Consider the following 21,155-nt stretch of genomic DNA (forward strand, 5'->3'; position numbering starts at 1 on the left):
CAAACTTCATTTGATATTTTTCATTAAAGTTAGTATTTTGGGGGTAGCATCGGGGTTGGCTTAGTCGGTTAAGCGTCCGGCTTCGACTCAGGTCATGATCTCCCGGTTCATGAGTTTGAGGCCTGCATTGGGCTCTGTGCTGACAGCTCGGAGCCTGGAGCCTGCTTCAGATTCTGCGTCTCCCTCTCTCTCTGCCCCTCTCCCACTCATGCTATCTCTCTCTCAAAAACAAATAAACACTGAAAAAAAAAAGTATTTTTTCCATATCAAAAATAATTCAACTATTGGCAAACTAGTTTTCAAATTGCCACGTATTTCTAACTGCCCTTTAAAAAATGAAACCTAAAAAAAAAAATAAACTTGAGAAATATAAAAAAGTAAATAAACAAAAACCTTATTCTAAAGATGTCAATTCAAATATTCCCTTAAGAACACCTTAAATCTAGAAATTCCATTTGTACTTTCATTTGATAGCTGAGCATCTCAATTCTATTTCTCAAACGCAAGAATCACAGGAGCAAATAAAAAATTGCAAAGAGCACACAATCTTTAAAAGGCATTGCTGTGCACTTTTTGAAATGGATTCCTTAAACAAGCAATCCAAGGCCATCCGCCTTTCCGGCAGCTTGCTCCTAACATATCTTTTGAGCCCTTGAGGTGCCTTCACATTATACTCCAAACCTGCTGGAATTTTCTGCTTCCGATGTGGCTAATGTCTTACGCTAAGTTACATCACCATTTCTACAAAACAAACAAAAGGTTCACTCTTCAGAAGAGATCAGTTTTTATTTGTTCTGTGGCTCATCTCCTGCTGGTGACCTTTAGAAAATGCAACAAGATTTCATAAACATTCAGTGCTTACTTAAAAAAAAGTATCATTTAACAAGTATCTACTGGCTACTCTGTGTAGAGCGTGACAAGACACCTGGTCAACATGGTCAGAGATCAGGGATATGCAAGAAGAACCTGATAATTTATCTGAATGGCATGTACAATCTTTAAATTAAGAGGTCTGAAATATTATAGAGGCGAAATGAGGGATAGTGGTATAAAACTGGATTTGGATTCTGAGGATCTGTGCTAGGAGACATGGTTTCACTAACTATACTTGGCCTTCTGGGAGCTGGTTTCCTCATCTACAACAAGGGGCTAATAACTGTCTTACCTTCTCAGCTTAGGGTAATTGTGAACATCAGGGAGGAAATGAGTGTGAATCCACTCTGTAAACTCTAATAGGCAAATGGGTGTTGTTACTTCTTGAAGTATTCGGTTTGTATTTATAAATGCCCCCTTTGTATCTTTCACATATGTGTCAACAATTGATATATTTCAAGTTCGACAGTAAACATTGCCACACAATTTTCCACTCAAGTGTTTTACAGCCCAAGGCAAGTTTTTCCAAGTGAGCTCTGTGAAAACAATGGCAGTGAAAGCACATGGGACCTTCAGAATACACCATCCTTGGTGGTCATAATCCCCTGAGGAACTTTCGAGGAGAGTGGAGTAATTACGTACCTCAGCCTTCTAAACCTCAACGATTACCAAGTCCTTGCCGATCTCCTCAGCTTTCCTGTTTCATTGAGCTCCAGCCACACCCACTAAGCTTCTGATGGTTCTTTTTCCACTTGGAGGCTTTCCATGTGGGCTTCATCGTTCTTCTGATCTCTATATAAAAGCTCCCTTCTCAGAGAGGCCTTCCTGAGTTACCCTACGTAAATTAGGCCTCCCGTATTTTTTTTTTTTTAAGTTTATTTATTTACTTTGAGAGAGAGAGAGAGGTCGCTGGGGAGGGACAGAGAGAGGGTGAGAGAAAGAGAATCCAAGCAGGCTCCACACTGCCAGCCTGAAGCCTGATGTGGGGCTCGATCATGAACGGTGAGATCATGACCTGAGCTGAAATCCAGAGTTGGACACTTAACTGACTGAGCCACCCAGGCTCCTCTCTCCTTCTATTTTTGGCGTAACAGCCACTTAACTATCTCTTTCAGAACACTTAAACATGCACACACTTCCATAGAGTCCTAGCTACGAGGGTTTGGACTTTCTGCATTTTTATGATGACTGTTTTGGTATTGTTCCTTTTGATTTAATTGTTGATAATTGAGAAGTGAAAATATCATGAAAAATAGGAATGTTGGGGCCCAGTCTACTACCTAATGTTTGGGCTGCCTTTTAGAAAATAGGGTTTAATAAAAGGGGTTTATAAGTCACCAGACACAAAACATCACCTCTTCAACACTTCACTAACAGAAGCTGATTCTGTGCCCATTACACACTAATTTCCAAAATGAAGCTCTTCTGGGGTGAGAAGGAGTCCTGCTTAGGATTTCCTTCCTCTTTCCATGGCAAAACTCTGACAGACTTACTAACTGAAGTCTGACCTTGCTGATCAGTTACTGAAAATTGACCGTCTCCATTTTGGGGACCCTGTATAACAATCTTTTTAAAGCTACTTTTGACCAGTTTCGGATGAACCTGTTCCATATCTACCAGAGGGAGGTCATTGTTCCATAGGTTGTGAGAATGAGGGGGAGTTGATGTACATCGGGTGAAGGTGCCCAGCCCAGAACTTGGTCCTGCCATTCCATGAATGGATGGAAACCTTGCCAGATTCCTCCAATTTCAGGGATCAAAATTCATCTAGGTTCATAAGGAATACCGTGAATGTGCATGTACTACCTCTATAGCCACATGCTTCCTTGAGATATTTGGTAGAGAACACAGTATACGAAGCTGCCAGGCTGCCTTGCCAACAAGTCATAGGTCTTCAGGTTTGAGCCATTTTGCTCTCTCTTCTCAAGGGACAGAAAGAGACGTTTGAAAGTTTCACAACTCATCAAACACTCAGCACCCAGTCGCTCAGTGTAATTTCTTTTAAAAAATCAAAATGGATAAGAAACTTCTTCATATTATAGAATCTAGGAAATGTGCACTAGGTATCAGAAAATAATCTCGAAAACTGAGCAAACATGATGCCACAAACTTCTAGTATTGGGTATCCAGAGAGTAATTTCATGTGGCAGTCATTTTGCTGGTGACTGAGTGAAAGGCAAAACTAAATGCTTTGTACCTCAAGCAGATCACCTTATAAACAGAATAAATCAAACAGAGTTACCATGAAATAATCTTATTTGTTCTCAATACTATAGTGGGGAGGGGCTCTTGGGTGGCTCAGTCAGTCTGACTTCAGCTCAGGTCATGATCTCACAGCTCGTGGGTGCATTGGACCCTGCGTTGAGCTCTGGGCTGGCAGCTCACAGCCTGGAAACCTGTTTTGGATTCTGTCTCCATCTCTCTCTGCCCCTCCTCCGCTTGCACTCTCACTCTCACTCTCACAAATAAACATTAAAAACATTTTTTAATAAGTAAAAAAAAAAAAAATATAGCCGTGTGGCCTGTGGACCACTGGGGAGCCCTGAGACCTGTCCGGAGCATCTGCGGGTTCCCACCCTTTCCAACCTGGTATCCCTGAGGCCAGACCTTTTTCATGTACTTCCACCAAAACAACACTGCACAGTGGACTGAATGCAGAAGCGCCTAAGAGAATCCAGCAATAAGCTAGGTAATAAAGAGACTTTCAAAAATGTAAAAACACTGCCACTCTTCTCACAAATTTTGATTTTGGAATTTTTTTATAAAATTATATTTTGACAGGTAATGGGGTTTACTATAAAATCTATTAATATTTTTTAAGTTGCTCAGTTTTTATTTCAAGTACAGCATATATCAACAGATATGACCCACATAAACACAAGCTCTTTGGGGTTCTCAATCATCTTTAGGGTGTAAAGGGGGTGCTGAGACCAAACTGTTCCATACACAACTCTAAGCACTCTTCTCACCATGAAATGGCAGAGTGTGCCTGGGGCACTTACTTAAAGAACACAGCTGCAAGATGTATAGTTAAGAAAACTTAAATGGAAAAGAAATGCAGGGCTTGACAGCCCAGGAAGCAGTTATTTAAAGTAATGACATTTACTTTAAAGAATAACAAACAAAACCCATGTTTGCCCATCAGGACTTTCAAATCCCTCCCAAATCCCTGGGAAGCTAACCATCTGAATTGGCTGCACGCTGATTCCCTTACCCATTGGGGTGAGCAAGGGCGGTGTGAAGGGGCGCCAGGAGATACTCATGACGTCTGCAAGGAACAACGCATTATTAGCAAGGCTGCCACACGCGAGAATTAAGGGCATAATGAGTAAGAGTTAAAAAAAAACTTCATGGATAGATTTTTTTTTTTTTTTTTTTAGTCTTTATATCTGATTGTTTCTCTGGATATAAGAATAGCAAGATCTTAGTCAACAAAACTGCAAGAAGTCAATAGAAAAATTGAGATCTTCTACTGCTTCTAAAAGCTGAGAACATTCTAATGAGGGTTATTTGTGCGGCAAATCCGATACCAAGCGCTCACTTTCACAGTTCTCTCCCTCCCATCTGCACTAATGTGGTAAGAAGTCAGTCAATACATTCACAAAATAGCTCACTTACAATCTCCTTGTCTAAGAACAAAGTGGAACTAAACTCAGGCAGAAAAATCCTCAGAAAACAACTTAGCAGAAGTCTCTAAGGCTTTCTTAACTACACACTGCTTTTAGGAATACACCAGGAAGATGAACTTTTGGGTTTGTTGTATAAATGGCATGCATGCCAAGTGTCTAGCAGTGACTGGCACACAGAAGGTCTTGTCATGTAGGCGCATTTACATGAAATAAAAATGGGTGGCAGAGAAATATTTAGTGTACTTGTGTCAGTGCCGGTAGATCTCACTCGTTATTTATCTAATGCTTCCAGATTTAAGTTCATTTCAGAAAAAATGTATCAGGGCCCAGAGAAGTCAGGCAGGTTGATCAAGGTGTCACACAGGTAGTGCATGGTTGAAATGGGATTAGATCTGCTTCCAAGTCCATGCTTTCCACAACGCTATGCTGTCTCCCGGGAGAGTTCAAACAACAAAGCCAGTTCATTTCAGAAATCTATTTACCGTAAGGTGTGCTCTGTGCTTAGGACAGTTAGCTTCATTTTACTAACGTGCTTCAAAAATATTTGAGAGAAAAAGCATTACCCCTTCCCTCCAAATAGAACTCTAGACCCCAACTTATTGACGACCCCACAACCAGCAGCATTATGGTTATCATTCAGGCAATTTGTTATAGACACCAGAGGAAACATCCCAAGTACCATACAAGCACGCTGTGTCCATGTGTGGTTCCTGAAGACTGTATTAGAGGTTGAAAAAAAATTTTCAAACGGGAAAAAGATGAAATCCGGGTTGGCGGTGGAGATTCACTTGTAAATTTTGTGAACAGTTCCTACTTTCCCCTCTCCAGCAAAAAAAAATACATTAAGCGGAAGCTCAAAAAGGTAAAGGGGTATAGGACAGGCAGAGGGAGTCCAACAGACTAAAGAAGAGTAGTTTCTTGTCAAGTCCAAATTACTTGGGGGTATTCAGACTTTTCTTTGAAGTATCATTTAGTGACCCCTTCAGTAACAAATTGTTAAACTGGATGGACCCCTAGCGAGGCAATTCTTTCATGGGCTCTGAAACAAAACACACTGGTAAGACAGCAAACTGTACGTTGAGGTGCAGTAATACGTGTGACAGGGCTCCCTTTGGTCCTCGGAGATATAGGAAGGAGGCATAGTACAGGAAATGCTTTAGAGATAAATCTTATTTTATTAGAAAAGCATCTTTAAACACAAAAGTTTGGAAACAGTATTTATTTGCTCCAAGAATCGTATGTATCTGAAAAGGCGATGCTACACCTCTCTGTTTAATGAGAACATTCATTGAAGATTATGGGTTTTAAGTATGAGTGAAGATCTCCGTGCTGCCACCAGAGCCTGGCTTGACTGCTCTGAACTAACTACACTTGAAAGCTCCTATTCTTTGAAACCAATTTAAACACATTGAATTGTTGAAAGATTAAAAACCACAGTCAGCTAATTACACTCTCTCTCATCTCTTATTCAGCAAATGAATCACTTTTCATTACCACTTAGCTGAAGTACATGAATTTCTGCCTAATTAGAAATGTTGTAGATGGAACATTAGCAAGAATGGAGCGGGTCAGGATATCTTTGCTGCTTCATTTTTAATTCCTAACAGTAGAGTCTGAGAGGAAAGAAGAGAGAAGTCATTAAATAATTTTAAATTATTTATAAAAATTACTTTGCCCAAATTATAATTATTTTTTCCCCAAACGGTCTCAAATGTCTAACAGAATGAAAGAAAAAGCAGTTCAACATTGATTTTAATGAACATTTTAATGTTATGTAGAACAGAACATTATGAATACAATGGAAACAAAGTTTTATCAATAAAAAAAAATTTCAACACAAAGTGGGGAGGTAATAATTTGATACCTATATTATAGTATTTATTTTTAAAAATATTCCCAGCTTGAGGGTGAAAACAATTAATTTTGCATTCCAAACTCTAGAATCATGATTTTCATGTGAGCTTAACGCAGAATTACAGCAGGAAAACAAAAACACTTTAATTAATTTCCTTTATTTGCCATTAAATCAATAAAATCTTTGACTGCTACAGGTCTCCTTTAATAATATATATTTAACTCCTCTCTATTGGAACCATATTGCTAATGCCATATTATATACACTCAAACCAAAACAAAACAAATATTGTATAAAATCTAAAAGCCAACATCGTTGAATTCTAACATTTATATTTAACTTAAGGTTTTAAGAATTTTTACCTTTTCAATTTTTTGAAAAGACACCAAAAAAAATAAAAATAAATATTTTTCTCTTTTGACTGTTCCTGACTGATAAATGGTGGCTACAGGGATAAACACGGAAGGAAGCCTCGCCAAGTTAACCACTGCAAATTGTAAATAATGACTGCTAAAAACAAACAAAAACTCTGGAGGGTTTTTTTTTTTTTCTTCTTTTAAAGGAAACCATAGAGCAGTCCTGAAAAAAATATTTTTCCTAGTTCTGCAAAGGATAATTATAGCAGAAGACATGGGAAAAGTCCCACAGCTATCACCAATCGCTTAAAGAGGTTTCGTTACAATAAAAATTTGGATAGTATAATAGTAATAGCAGTGTTGCTGGAACATTAGCAAAAGTATATACATTCCAGTTACCTTTGATTTAGCCATAATCACATATGTATGCCTTTTTTGGACAAAAATATATATTTTTATAAAAAACTGATCATCCAACTTTAATGATTTCATTTATGGACTCAAGAGTGGTAGTAAAAGGAACAGACCCAATTATGACAAGGCGATTCAGGGACAGAAAAATCAAGTTCCTCAGGAAAAGAAAAGTATAAAATTAGAGATTCAAACACATTTATTCAGCCCTATTCCAGACTTCCCACAAATCATGATGTTAAAATGGGCTCTTCGATTTATAAAGGCTTTCCAGGTCTCACTACCCCATGTGTGGTCTATTCTTACTGGGAAAAATGATTTTTACTGCCTCATCTGAAGTGCCCTTGCCTGTCCATCTGAAATACTAGATACTTCACTTTTATAAAACAGCCTTTTTTTGGTTCTTTATGTAGGTTTAAATTTTAATTAATTGATAAAAGAAAGGGGAGTTGATTAGCATTTTCCATCCCAACATCACCTATCTTCACCGCTAAAAATCCTTCATTCAATCTGCTCCTTTACAATCTCTCATTTGCTAAAGTTGGCGAAATTTGCAAAGGCATCTTGCTTGGGTTGCACAGTTCCAGAAGTCATGGCTAAGTTGGGCATGCCCATTCCCATCGTGCCTGCCAGGCCCATCCCAGCAGTTGACATCCCTATGTTCATGTTCATGCCCATCATACTCTGGTTCATCATTGGAGTATTTCCAAGAGGGGCCATTCCCATTGTGCCAGTCATCACACCAGGCATGCTCATAGGCATGGGTCCCCCCATCAAAGGGTTAGTTTGGGGCCGGACAGGAAGTATGTTTGATGGAGAACTGAGGTTCACAGCTCCAAAACTTTGAGTCATCACATTCATAGGTTGTTGCATATCTACCAGAAGAAAAGAGACAAAAGAACTTCACATTAGATTCATCAAGCAGAAGAATAAAACAATCTTCTTGACCATCAACACTTGTAACTCCTAATAAAATTCTTTTATGGTGATTTTACAAGGTAAGTCAATTAACTTGCACTATTTGCTCTAGAAAAATACTCTGTGGCTGTTAACTCTGGTTTCCCAAAGATGCAGAAACAGTTAAGAGTGGGCTGGGGGAAAACACGAGGCAGTTTGATATCATTCTGACAGAATTTAGTGTTGAATCCAACCTGACCTAACAAGTTGTCAGGAGCTGTTGTGTATCAAAAGCCTTAAAAAAGTTTATACCCTTTGACTCACTCTATTTTTAGAACATTACACTAAGGAAGAAAAACACAAGTACAAAGATTTATATAAAATCATGGAGTTATTTACAATAGCAAAAAGCCGGGAACAACAGAAATAACCAACAATAAAGAAATTCAACACTGGTATGACACATAACTATAAATATCTAAAAATCATTTTTTCTTAAAAATATTAAATACAGGAAAATGATAATTTAATGCTGAATGACAGCTGCAAGAAACAAAACAATATACATAGAGTGACTTCGAGTATTAAAAATATGGTTAGAAAAGATAGAAAATACGAATTAATAGCGATTATCCCTGGATTACGAAGGTGAGATGATTTTTGTTTCCTGGTCATATTTAATTATATTTAAAACATTTTCTACAACAAATATTTTTATTTTAGTGATCAGACTCCCAAAACTCACCATAATACATACACAATCATGTTATTATGCCAAGAGCAGGATACAAAGTAATCTGAATATGCCAGGGTGTACATCAATCATTGGGGGGGGGGAGGGGAATCCTAAGCGATACACAGTTGCCTTTAGTACAATCAATATCATGTATTTTTATTTCATGGCTTACACTAGTCTTGGCACAAGGGTAAAGATTACAAGTGCACAAAGAAGCAAGTTGTCTCATGGTAACTTACTCTGCTGTTGAATCATTGTATTGAGCGATGGCTGCTGGGGTTTGGAAGGCTGCATACCGGGTAGTAAATTGTCTAGGCTGATGTTCACACTGGGGTCAGACCAAGTAGAGGGCAGGGTTTTGCTGACTGACTTCTGGACCATATCTGTATTCTGATTATAGAGAGGATTAGGCTTCTGCAGCACTGTGCTAACATTTTGCAAAGGCTGGAAAATAAAAAAATGCTCTAAAAATTAAACATCTGCTCAATAAAGGTTATCAAATGGCAATTTAATCACAGTAACTCCAGATATACATGAGACTTAGTAATAAACTCTTGAAACCAAAAGAACCACAAATGTTCTAGGCTAAATTCTTCAAGCTGAATCACTAGCCTCCCCAGAATGTTCCTCTGAATCCCCAATCATGTTTGGGGTGAAAAAAAAACCCAACATATTTACACGAACAATTACCCTCCCATCACCCAAAGTCTAGAAGCCACCATCCCAGGGCCATTGCCAACTTCAGGTTAGTACAGCTTTAAGGAAATATACAAGTGGAAATTTATTCTTACAAGATAGAATTTAGGACATGATTTCTCATGTTATAAAAAGCAAAACCATCAAAGCGGCAAATTATATTGCACAAATCTTGACTGACATGTTCCTGCTCCATGTACACTTCTATTGCCTAAAGTGAGCAACACTAGCGGAACTTGATATATGTGGACCAGTTCAGGAGAAAGGAGAAATTCAGGAGAAAGAAGCAGGGATGCCTGGTAGTTACTAAGGATAACCATGAAAAGGGTAGACGAAGGGAAATGAAAAGGAACAGGAAAAATAATTTAAAATGTACCAATGCAAAGAATTACAACACAGCTGCAATTAAGACTGCAAGTAAGTAGACTGGCTTTACACTTAGACCACATGAAAGACTCTCAAAGAAATCAACTGGCTTGGGCTTATTTAGTGGTGCACCGTTCAATTTAATGGTACTGGTGTGCCCTTGATGTCCTTTTCTTAATATTAGGTCCAACTTGTTATGCACAACAGTCACCTTTCTGCTTCTTTCTTCTCTTCCTCCATCCCAACACCCAAAGAGGAGAATCTACATATTAAAATGAGTAATTAGTATCATAAAAAATATTCAGAATTGCTCGAATCAAAAACAGCAAGCTCCTGGTATAACTCAGGCACATATATTCTAACCCTGTGTTTGTCTGAATTCCAAATTAATACTAGGTAATTTAGATTTAACTGTAAAAAAGTGAATTAAAAAATTCCCATTTAGTGGTTTTCCTGTATGAAAATGAGAGTTGAGGGGCGCCTGGGTGGCTCAGTCGGTTAAGCGTCCGACTTCAGCTCAGGTCACGATCTCGCGGTCCGCGAGTTCGAGCCCCGCGTCGGGCTCTGGGCTGATGGCTCAGAGCCTGGAGCCTGCTTCCGATTCTGTGTCTCCCTCTCTCTCTGCCCCTCCCCCATTCATGCTGTGTCTCTCTCTGTCTCAAAAATAAATAAAACGTTAAAAGAAAAAATTAAAAAAAAAAAAGAAAATGAGAGTTGAAAGAAGAGCCTATATAAAGATTACATAATGTAGAACAGGCCCAAAATAGGGAAGAGTATTCGTCATTTTAGAGACTGATTTTCTATATTAGTAACGATTGCCTATAACCACTGAGTGACACCTCTTTAAGGATCAGAGATTTTACTGAGTGAATATAGGCCACGGGTGAAGCAATAGCTCTATTCCTTCTTAAAAACAGTTTTTATTAAACTATTAAATACAAAATTATTTATTAATTCAATAAATTTTTATGAAGTGACTCCTCTGTGTAAGGCATCACGCTTCGCTTTGCATGGCCTACAAGATGGGTGAGAGGCCTTGCCCTCTAGAACCTGAATGACTATAGTAGGGGAAAAAAATGTAAGGTAAATGCAATGTGCCAAAACAACCTATGTATGGCTTATTTTTCTATTTCATGTTAGTTTATCATTACATCAGTTACGGAATCTCAGAGATGAGGAATCTGCAAGGGACACAGACAACTTACCTGTGATCTTGACATGGGCAACCCCAGGCCTACAGTATTAGTGCTCATCATGGAGAAATTCATACTCTGGGAAGATGTCATGGTTGCCTGGGATGAGCCCATAAGATCAAACAGGTCTGAAGAATTTGAGGCAGCTGGAGGCGGGCCTAAAGCTGATTGTGAGCCACTGACAAGTTCCACAGCTGGCTGTGAGGCATTGCCAAAGAGCTCACCGCTGGAGGCAACAGGACCTGATGGGGCTTGATTAAAGGCACTCCAGTCACCAAAGTCTCCATTCCCACTTGTTGCTGTAACTGAGAAAGAAAGGACAACAGGGGTAAGAAACTTTCTGAAATGCACAGAACAAATAGAACAGTCTACGAACTGAAACAAATTAGAGCCGATCTGTGTCCACCCAGATTAACATCTGCATATACCATCTCCATCTGGACATTATTTTTTCTCACGAATATTCCACAAATGTTAACAAGGTGGCAAAGGAAAAAAAATCCACATATAAAGTAAAATTCACCTCATAGCAGGTCTGGGGTGATACGCAGAAATTACAATCAAAAGTTTCTTCAACCTGAGTTTGCATATTAAATATGCTGCCAGCTCAACAAATATGAAAAGGAAAAAGAAAACTTACCTGGTAAAAGTTTTTTTGGGGAGATCGAGAATCCTCATGTGAAGAGATACTCAACAAAATTAGAGAATTCAACTCATTTCACCCATTCATTACTTGGAAAGGTTCAAAGAGAAATCATACTATGACTTACATGGTCTCAAGTAAATAAAAACTCAAATTCATGACATTAAATTTATAAAAAAATGAAAAAAAAAAAGCACAGAGAAAAGGACTCAGTAAAATTAAGAGTAGGGTTAGTAAATTTCTGCAAGAAGTTCTCACTCTTTTGGCCATGCTTCCATTGACAACATAAGGGCTATAGATAGCCACGGTATAACCCTAGCACAGCACTTGCTTCCAGTGGGACTGTTCTCTCACTCTCTCTCTTTCATCTACCTATCTAATCTAGTCTATCCATTTATTTAAAAATTTGTTAAGTTTATTTATTTTGAGATAGAGCAAACAGGGGAGGGGCAGAGAGAGAGGAAGAGAAAGAATCCCAAACAGGTTCCATGCTATCAGAGTGGAGCCTGATGCGGGGCTCAAACTCACCAACTGTGAGATCATGACCTGAGCTGAAACCAAAAGTCAGACGCTTAACCAGCTAAGCCATCCAGGCGCCCCTCAATTTATTTATTTAAATAAAAAGCAGGGTACAGTCTTAAGAGGGGAACTCAACGCTAATATTTAAAACAAAGGGAAGGGGCGTCTGGGTGGCTTAGTCGGTTGGGAGTCTGACTTCGGCTCAGGTCATGATCTCACGATTCCTAAGCTCAAGCCCCGTGTTGGGCTCTGTCCTGACACCTCGGACCCTGGAGCCTCTTTCGGATTCTGTGTCTCCCCCTCTCTCCCCTGCTCATGTTCTGTCTCTGTCTCTCAAAAATAAATAAACATTAAAAAAATTAAAAAAAAAAAAAAGGGAAAACCCCTCAATACTACAAAGATAATTACAACAAGTTTAAGATTTAATGCATTCAATAATGTAAAAGTTGTTAAGAGGTTAACTGACAGATGGACTACAATGCTTAACAGCATGGATTTTGTACCTTACTAGCTAAGTGACCCTAGGCAAGTTACATAACCCTCTCTGTGTCTCACTTTGTAAAAAAAATCTAAGTTGTAAAGATTAAATAATATAATATACAGTAAGTGCCATTTATAGTTTGTTATTGTTACTATGGATTAATTGTGAAAACACAGGGGAGGACCAAAGGTACCGCAATCTCTTTCGTTTAGGTATGCCAGAAAAAAGTGTAAGTCACGCTTCTATAAATTCTGCAATACATCTACTATTTGGAACACAATAAATATAAAGGCAATTGATACTTAAAAATCTTTTTTAAGTAGACTATGCATGATTCTAAGTAAATAAACCTTTCCTTAAGAAAGGGACAAATAAATAAGAATTAATGGAAGTTGAAAAAGCAAAGGTGAAGAAAGAGCTACATATAAACTGTCATCTGAAAGAGAACAGTATATATTGCCAAGTTAAAAACACCGTCACTCTGTTCTCCATGTTCACTTACAACTTGGAAATACATTTTGTCTAGCCTAAAGGTAACCAGCCATTGCAATACTGTCTCTCACTATGCTAAATATCTAAAGAGAACAATAACATTAAGTCTTTAAAATTATTTTCTTCTATTACCATATTAAAATGTAAGCCCCTTCAAAAGAAAATAAGTCACTTAGAAAATCCACACTCTAACAACAATTTAATACAAGAACTGGGCTAATCTTCATTACCTCAGGGTTTTACTATAAAACATGTCTTTGATCTTCTTTACAAAAAAGAGACTGAATTAAGAGTTTTACAATTAGTTCTATATATTAAACAATTTAAACTAATTTAAGAAAGACTGCTGGATAAAGGTACTTTATGCTGATATTCTATTTGCTTGATCTATAAAACAGAGTAAGAATGGAAACTGGGGCAAAATGTGTTGCCCCATCTGAAAACTTTATCTGAGATGATTAATCATAGGAAGAAGAGATTTCTAGTAGGGCATATATTGTTCAGAAATGATTAATCATTGTTGCAACAGTTTCAGCCCCTTGCGTAATGGTGATCAGGTTATATTAATCACATGCATACAGATGAAGAGATGTATCACTTAGCAACATTAACATATTCAAATTATTTGCATAGTAGGCAAGTTTATATACATAAAAACTTTTGAGAATTACACAGACAGTCTGTAAAATTAGGGCAATGTTTATCTTCCACTTGACTTGCCTGAAGTAAGTTATTAACCCTTAGAGGGCATAACCACGCTTTTGAAATGAAGTTAATTACTCCACAATTCTGGTTTCTGGGAAATACTCAGAATTTACACAAGTAGGCTATCAAAACCCCAGATGATTAAAACCTATGCATCTTTCTTCCTAAATCCTCACAAACCTCAATCAGGCATTAGTAAATATAAATTTTAATTCCATTAATCGAATGGTTACTGTACCTGAAATGAGTAAGGCTCACTCAGCTAAATTACACATTTTTCTCCCTGCCTCACTTCATGTTTAAAAGTTATAACTAAATTTTCATACTCTCTCTCAAACTTCAGACTGATTTTATACAAAAAAACCTTATAGCCAACTCCTTTATAACTTAAAGAAGAAAGGACACTTAATGAACTTAGTCCCTTTCTATACACTTTTATAGACATTACTCTGTCCTTATAAAGAACCATGTCAAGTGATGTTCCTGATTCTAAAGTTGGGAGGCTCAGAAGCTTTTCCAAAGTTAAACAGCTACCATAGTATATGAGAGGGACAGTAAGGTAAAAAATAGTAACGAAGAAAGGGAAAAAAAGACAAGCGCTTCATTTCAATCCCTGATGTTTAAACCTACGTTGTTAGTTACAGGTAAAGATTTGATATCTGAATATACTGCAAAATGACCACTACGATAAGTCTAAGGCATTTTTAAAATTTCTAATCTGACATGAAGAGAAGTTTTGCCTGAGGTTCAATTGCTCACTATTTAAGGATGTGTCAAAATGAAGTTTATTTTTTTACAGAAATCCTCTTAATATATTTAAATCACAAAGAAATAAATTTTACTAAGATAGTCTGCCTAATCCCATCCTTGGGATCATAACATATAAGCTAAACATAAACCATAATATTCATCCCACTAAACTGAGATTATTTACACTTATTCACACTCCCCACCCAAACTGCCCCGCCCCCCAAAACTAAACAAGAGTCACTTATGAATAAGAGCAATTTTATTTAGGTGTGCCTGCCTGAGTAGTTTACAACCACATTAATCCATTTGGCACATTAAGACACTGACCCAGTAAAATACTTTTGTGAATAAATCCTTTAGGATTTAGGAATGATAAATATTACAAGGAGTAAAATACCAAAATGAAGCTGATCTGGTGGGGAAGGGAGTTATTTGGTTTTGATAACCTTTTCTGGTTTATCAAACCTATTTGGTTTTGATAACCCCTAGATTTCTGACCAAATTGTATCATACCTTGGGAGGGGAAACTGCCTGATGCAGCAGCTGAGCCAAAATCAGCAAATCCTCCAAATAAATCAGCTGATCCTCCTAGAAATTAAGCATGAAGAAAAGTTAAACTGATAAAACCACAGAACCACTGACAGCAATTTCAGGAAGCCATTTTTGCACCACACTTAAAAACTACCCAATATTAGAGGCTCCAGAGCCATTAGAAAAGCTAGTTTGTAGGTCTAGGTTTTCATGTCACCATGTTCCTTTTAAACTACCACAAACTCTTACATTCCTCAGTTCTTTACCTTGTAAGTAACTGACACCACATTTGTGATTAAAGTTATCCCTCACTTACATTGCCTGAACATAGTGTGGACCTGTGGTTTATCCAGTCAATTATGCTCTTTGTAAGAATCTTCAGTGGATGCTAAAACCTGGGTAAAATTTTGCTAGGGAATAAGATACATAATCGCTAAACATCACCCCACAGACTACTCGGTAAATACAAAGGAATGAAACTACTTTTACAATGGACAAACTGAATGGATATCATCCTAAACAACTGATTAAATTTAATGTCACTAGTAATCAGATAAAATAGTATTCATGGGCTCTCTAATGCAAGGAACTCAAAAGGAGATCATCACCTGTGTTAAGAATTCCCACCAAAAATATTTAACCTGAATCTAATCATAAGGAATGAATCAGACAAATTACAAAGTGAGTGACATTTTGCAAAACAACTCTCCAGATTCTTCAGAAAATGTCAACATCATAAAAGACAAAAAAGGCTGGGACTGCTAGAGATTAAAGGAGTCTAAGGAAACATGACAAGTACATGAAATGCATGATCCCTGATTGGATTATGGATTTTTAAAAAAGTGCTATCCTGAAGTGACATAATTGAGACATCAGGAAAATTTGAATATGGTCTGTATACTAGACAATACTGTTTAAATGTTAAACTTCCCAAGTATGATAACTGTATTGTAATTATTATAAAGAAGAATGTCCTTGTTGTAAGAAGTTATATGCTGAAGTATCCTGGGGGCAGAATGTCCTGGTATTTCCAATTTTCTCTCAAATGGTACACAATAAACAAATGGTATACAGCAAATTAAAAACAAAAAAAAAGATCTAGAGAGAGATAAAGAAAATGTGGCAAATTTTCTGTAGGTTTGAAATGAGATCCAAAGGCTGCAAATCAATCTCTGTGTGCATAACATCACATTCTGATAAAAATTTTTATTTGTGGGGTGCCTGAGTGGCTCAAGTCAGTTGAGCGTCTGACTTCGGCTCAGGTCATGATCTCACAGTCCCTGAGTTCGAGCCCCGCGTCTGGCTCTGTGCTGACAGCTCAGAGCCCGGAGCATGCTTCGGATTCTGTGTCTCCCTCTCTCTCTCTGCCCCTCCCCAACTCACACTCTGTCTCTGTCTCTCAAAAATGAATAAATGTTAAAAAAATTAAAAAAATTTTTTTTTAATTTGTAAACACTATGTGGTTACAAATATTTACTTTCACCTACAAATTGAACAGTAATATTACACTCAATTTTAATATGCCATTTCTGTCAATTCAGTTATCAATGGAATAGCAATAGCCAAAGGATCTAAAACCTTAAATACCTGTCCTTATTTTTCTTTGCCCTTAAAGATTTCACCTCTTAAGAGTCACAACCTTAGAAGTTTAGAGCGGCAGTTCAATTATGGTGCTTTTAGTGTTATGCGAACATTATATAGGTTACATCACAGCTGCTTAGCCTGCAGTGCTTAGAAACTAGCCAGGTGGGACTGGAACATCTGGGCTGCACTCAAATACCACCGGGGACAGCTTCCAACATCTGGTGCCATTTCTGAATTGTCTTATCGCTGCAAGACATTCTGCCCCATCTGCTACACTCAACTGGGTTAATTAAACTAGAACCATCTCCCCTTCTTAATAAATGGCCAGCAGTAATACAAGGAACAAATCAGTTTCTTATACATGTGTACCTGGTATTTCTTTTTAATGCACATTTACTGTAGGCAACTATCAGCAGGCATAAACATTTCTCATTTTTTTACCTCATTACAGATGCACATACTCACATATATCCTTACTCATCATGAACTAACTCCTACCAAGGCCAAGTTTCTCCACTCTTACCAACACTACAGCTCATCTAGCTACTTTTGCTTTATCCAAAGGATAATAATATGGTGATTTGTTTTTCTCTTCTTTGAAGATACATACATCATGATAAAATGAGGGGAGGGGCATAAAAAAATCCATGAGCTATATTTTTAAACTATATAAACAAGGACATATATTAATAAAAGCTAGCAGGGAAATGAATGTTGCAAACGGCTGCTGCTTTATATTCATAAATTTGTCTTCTGTATTGTTCCTTCATGTTAAAAATATTGATCAAAGTATACTGTTAGGTAACAGAATGACAGTTAATCATATATGGTAACATTAAGGGATTTGAAAATTGGAGATTATTTTAATTTGCTTCATCTGACAGTAAATAAACATCAATATGTAATTTATTATGGTAAAACAGCTAGGGATTTTCAAATCTTTTCCAGTCTGGGCTACAAAGAAAATGCATGATGCAGAAAAAGGCATCTGAATACTACAGGATCCTAACTTCAGACTGGGTAAGATGTTTTATTTTTCTCATATCCTAATTTGGTATTTCAGATAATTACCTACTTTGGTTATTCCACTGTCCTACATTCTAATATCTAAACTGAAATTATACTGTACTTATAACTTATCTATAGCAAATATTCTACCTCTTCATACTATAGGGAGTCTGATTTCAACATAACCAATTTACAAACACTGCAAGTAAAGAATGGAAACACACATAAATATTTTACAAAAGGAAGTCACCTTTTCTTGAAAAGGACTTAAAATTTTCTCTAATCTTTTCAAGTGCCACAAATTATGGTTCTACATAGGTTTTACACAATGTGACCTTCAACTCTGAAAATTATCTCAACAATTCAAAAATCTCTTTATTTCTTTTAGGAAAAGTTTCTCTCTCTAGGGAGGACTGTCCCTAACTAGATGTATGATGTTATTCATATCAATATCTTAAATTCAACACAAATTTTCTATACTGAACCATTTTCCCAGATAATTTCTATCTAAGGGAATTTAAATAAAAGAGTGCACCAAAAACTGCTGCATGTGGAAGACTGCTAAATTTCACAACAAGAGCTATTCTTCAAGATTCCCACATGAGAGCTGTCATTATAAATGAACCATTTCCATCTGCCTTTTCAGGACAGCAAGGAGGTTATTTACAATCACCAGCTGGGAACATGTATTTTCCAAAGCAATACTGTGAACAGGAAAAATATAGCTGCACTAGACAGTGCTTAAGCTACAAATGGAAATTTTCTTCAACAAAGAACTTAATCCAGATTACAATATAAAAAACAAACTTCTGCAAGAAGAATTCTAGTTAAGTACAAAATTAAAATGACAAAATGCAAAAAATTATAAATCTATGACAAAGATTAATACATATACATAAGAAGTTTAAATATAAAACAATAAGGATACATACTCCCACTCAAAGAAATGGACAAAGGAATATGAATACACAGGTTACAACTGGTCTATAAAAACATGGGAAGTTTTCAAACTCACCAAACAAATGCAAAATTAAATGAAATGTTATTTTCTCCTTAACCAAACTGGATGGTTCTGAAAGATATGATTCCACTACTATAATAGAGAAAAATTTGGACAAAAACCCCCCAAAACCTAACACTCCCCAAATAAGAAACTGATTGGTTAAATAAATTACAGTATATCCATACAGGATTAAGATATAAGGCAGTTAAAAATCTGTAAAGGAATACCAACGATCATAGGGAAACAGTCATGATATTTCAGGTGAAAAGCAGTTCATAGGGGAAAAAGAAAAACAACAACAAAAAAAACCCTTATCCAAAAGCCTGAAAACATTTTGCCACATAATAAATGTTTAAACAAATATATTGACTGAATACATAGAAAGTATATTTAAAAAAAGAGTATTCACCCAAATTATTAATAGTTTATGTATCCAAGTCATGGCGAATCACTTGTTTTCCATCAAATTTCTAAAATGAGCATGCATTACTTTCAATTAGTGAAGAGAATGTTAAACCTTTTTATTTTTAGGAAGCTTGGCTTAAACTACAGATAACTCCCATGGAAATTCTAATACATAAATTGGTGTACTGAATATATAACAACATGGTTCATATTCAAGTGAATATCCTCAACTAATTTTTGTGATTACTAGGTACAAGGCAACAGGTTCAAATACAAATGTAATAAAAATTTTAAATTTGACATACTTCAATCTTTAAAAAAACTTTTAAACTAAAAAAAAGAATTCAAGACATACTGCAAGTCAGGTAATGTCTTTCTATTTGCACTGAGTATGGTGTATTTTCTCTTCAACCTTATTTATGAACTTACAGAATAGTACGTTAATCAAGACTTAAATTCCTTAATTAGAAAGGAACAAAGGAGACGATGCAGACTTTTAAAGAGATGATATACTAAAAAATGAAATGGGATGTTTTTGGCATTCTAGTTGATTTTCTAAATACTTTGAATTATTCATTTTTAAAAATGTTTACTTAGAAATGTACTATATGTAAAAGCCACCAAAATATCCTTTCAGTGCAGATTTTATAAGAACATCACCAGAGTGGGATATGTATCAAGACAGTCTCAAATAAATCTTGGTGAATGGGTTTCACATGCGTATTTTAAAACTTGGTAGATATTCTACAATCATTTTACCACACATGCTTTTGAAGATGTTAACAAAAAGGATGTAGTAACACATAAAAAAAAGAAAACCTGAGCATATCCTCAAAGGAGGTATTTATCTGGTGAGAGGTACAGATGCCGCCATATCTGCTTAGGTTTACAGTTCATGCCCATATTACTTGCATGATAGTAATATCGTAAGTATAGGCACATCTGGTAAACGACACCCAAATGGCATGCCGAATAGCAATGCTAATATGGTTGATTCAGTGCTCGCTTCGGCAGCACATATACTAATATGGTTGATTCTTAACTTTTTCGTGTGTAGGTACTAAAGACTTAATATCCAATATTTTTTCCACTGCTGAATTCAATTTAAAATATATTACTAAAGGGGCACTTGGGTGGTTAAGTAGGTGGCTCAGTGTCCAATTTTTGGTATAGGGCTCAGGTCATGATCTCATGGTTCATGAGATTGAGCCCTGCATCAGGCCCTGTGCTGATGGTGCAGAGCCTACTTGGGATTCTCTTTCTCCCTCTCTCCCTGCCCCTCCCCCACCTGCACACGCGCATATGCAAGCTCTCTCTCTCAAAATAAATAAACTTAAAAACAAAACAAAAATAAAATATATTATTAAAGTATTTAAATAGAGATTTGGAGTAACAAAATTTATGTGCTGATTTGGGGGAGGGTCTACACAAACTGGTTAAACATACTATTTCAAATAACTTAAAAAAAATAATTCTGATGTCAACCCACATTCAGCTTGTTTTTAGAGAATACTATGATAAAACAAACATTTAAGGCAAGAAGCCTTCCAGATTTCATTCAAGTTTTGTCTCAATTATTGTATTAATATTAATCGCTACTTCTATTTAATTAGTCAATCTACTGTTTGCACTGGAGAAGAAAAACCACTCAACAGTTTCTTGCCAAGCAAAGGAAGCATGTTGGTATTTAATAATTCTCTCTGTTCAAAGCAATCTTGGTATCACGGAGGAAAAAAGTTACATCACTTATCTGACCTTCCTAGTTAATTTTTCTCTGATTGCTTCATTAAAACTTTCCACAAATGCATGAAAAGGGGTCCTTAATATTTCATGCCAGGGAGTCCAAAATAGTTGATATTCTGTGACACTATGTCTGAATTATATGACCACATGCTAACTAACAGTTAATACTACAGTTAAAATTTTAAACATACAGAAAGATAGCACATAAATTGTTAAACCACTGATGTAGTTGTTTGTAACCTTTGGCATGACAGTTCAATAGAGTTTACAGTATAATTT

At 36.6% G+C, this 21,155-nt stretch overlaps 1 protein-coding gene across 2 annotated transcripts in view; it reads right to left on the reverse strand.

Moving 5' to 3' along the window:
• Nucleotides 1-6,248: 6,248 nt before the first annotated feature.
• The window catches only part of CLINT1 (clathrin interactor 1), a 59,053-nt gene continuing 44,146 nt past the window's right edge, over nt 6,249-21,155 (reverse strand). Inside the window, exons 9-12 of one of the 2 annotated variants that reach the window (XM_053907059.1) lie at nt 15,116-15,190; nt 11,025-11,317; nt 8,997-9,201; nt 6,249-7,999 (exon numbers count right to left, since the gene is read on the reverse strand). In XM_053907059.1, coding sequence (XP_053763034.1) covers nt 7,653-7,999; nt 8,997-9,201; nt 11,025-11,317; nt 15,116-15,190 — 920 coding nt within the window. In that variant the 3' untranslated portion in view covers nt 6,249-7,652. The remainder of the gene's footprint in view (nt 8,000-8,996; nt 9,202-11,024; nt 11,318-15,115; nt 15,191-21,155) is intronic. The other variant, XM_053907060.1, reaches the window with a different exon arrangement.

This window comes from Panthera pardus, unplaced genomic scaffold (genome assembly GCF_024362965.1).
Source record: "Panthera pardus isolate Hobbes unplaced genomic scaffold, ASM2436296v1 HiC_scaffold_2, whole genome shotgun sequence".
Classification (NCBI taxonomy): Eukaryota; Metazoa; Chordata; class Mammalia; order Carnivora; family Felidae; genus Panthera; species Panthera pardus.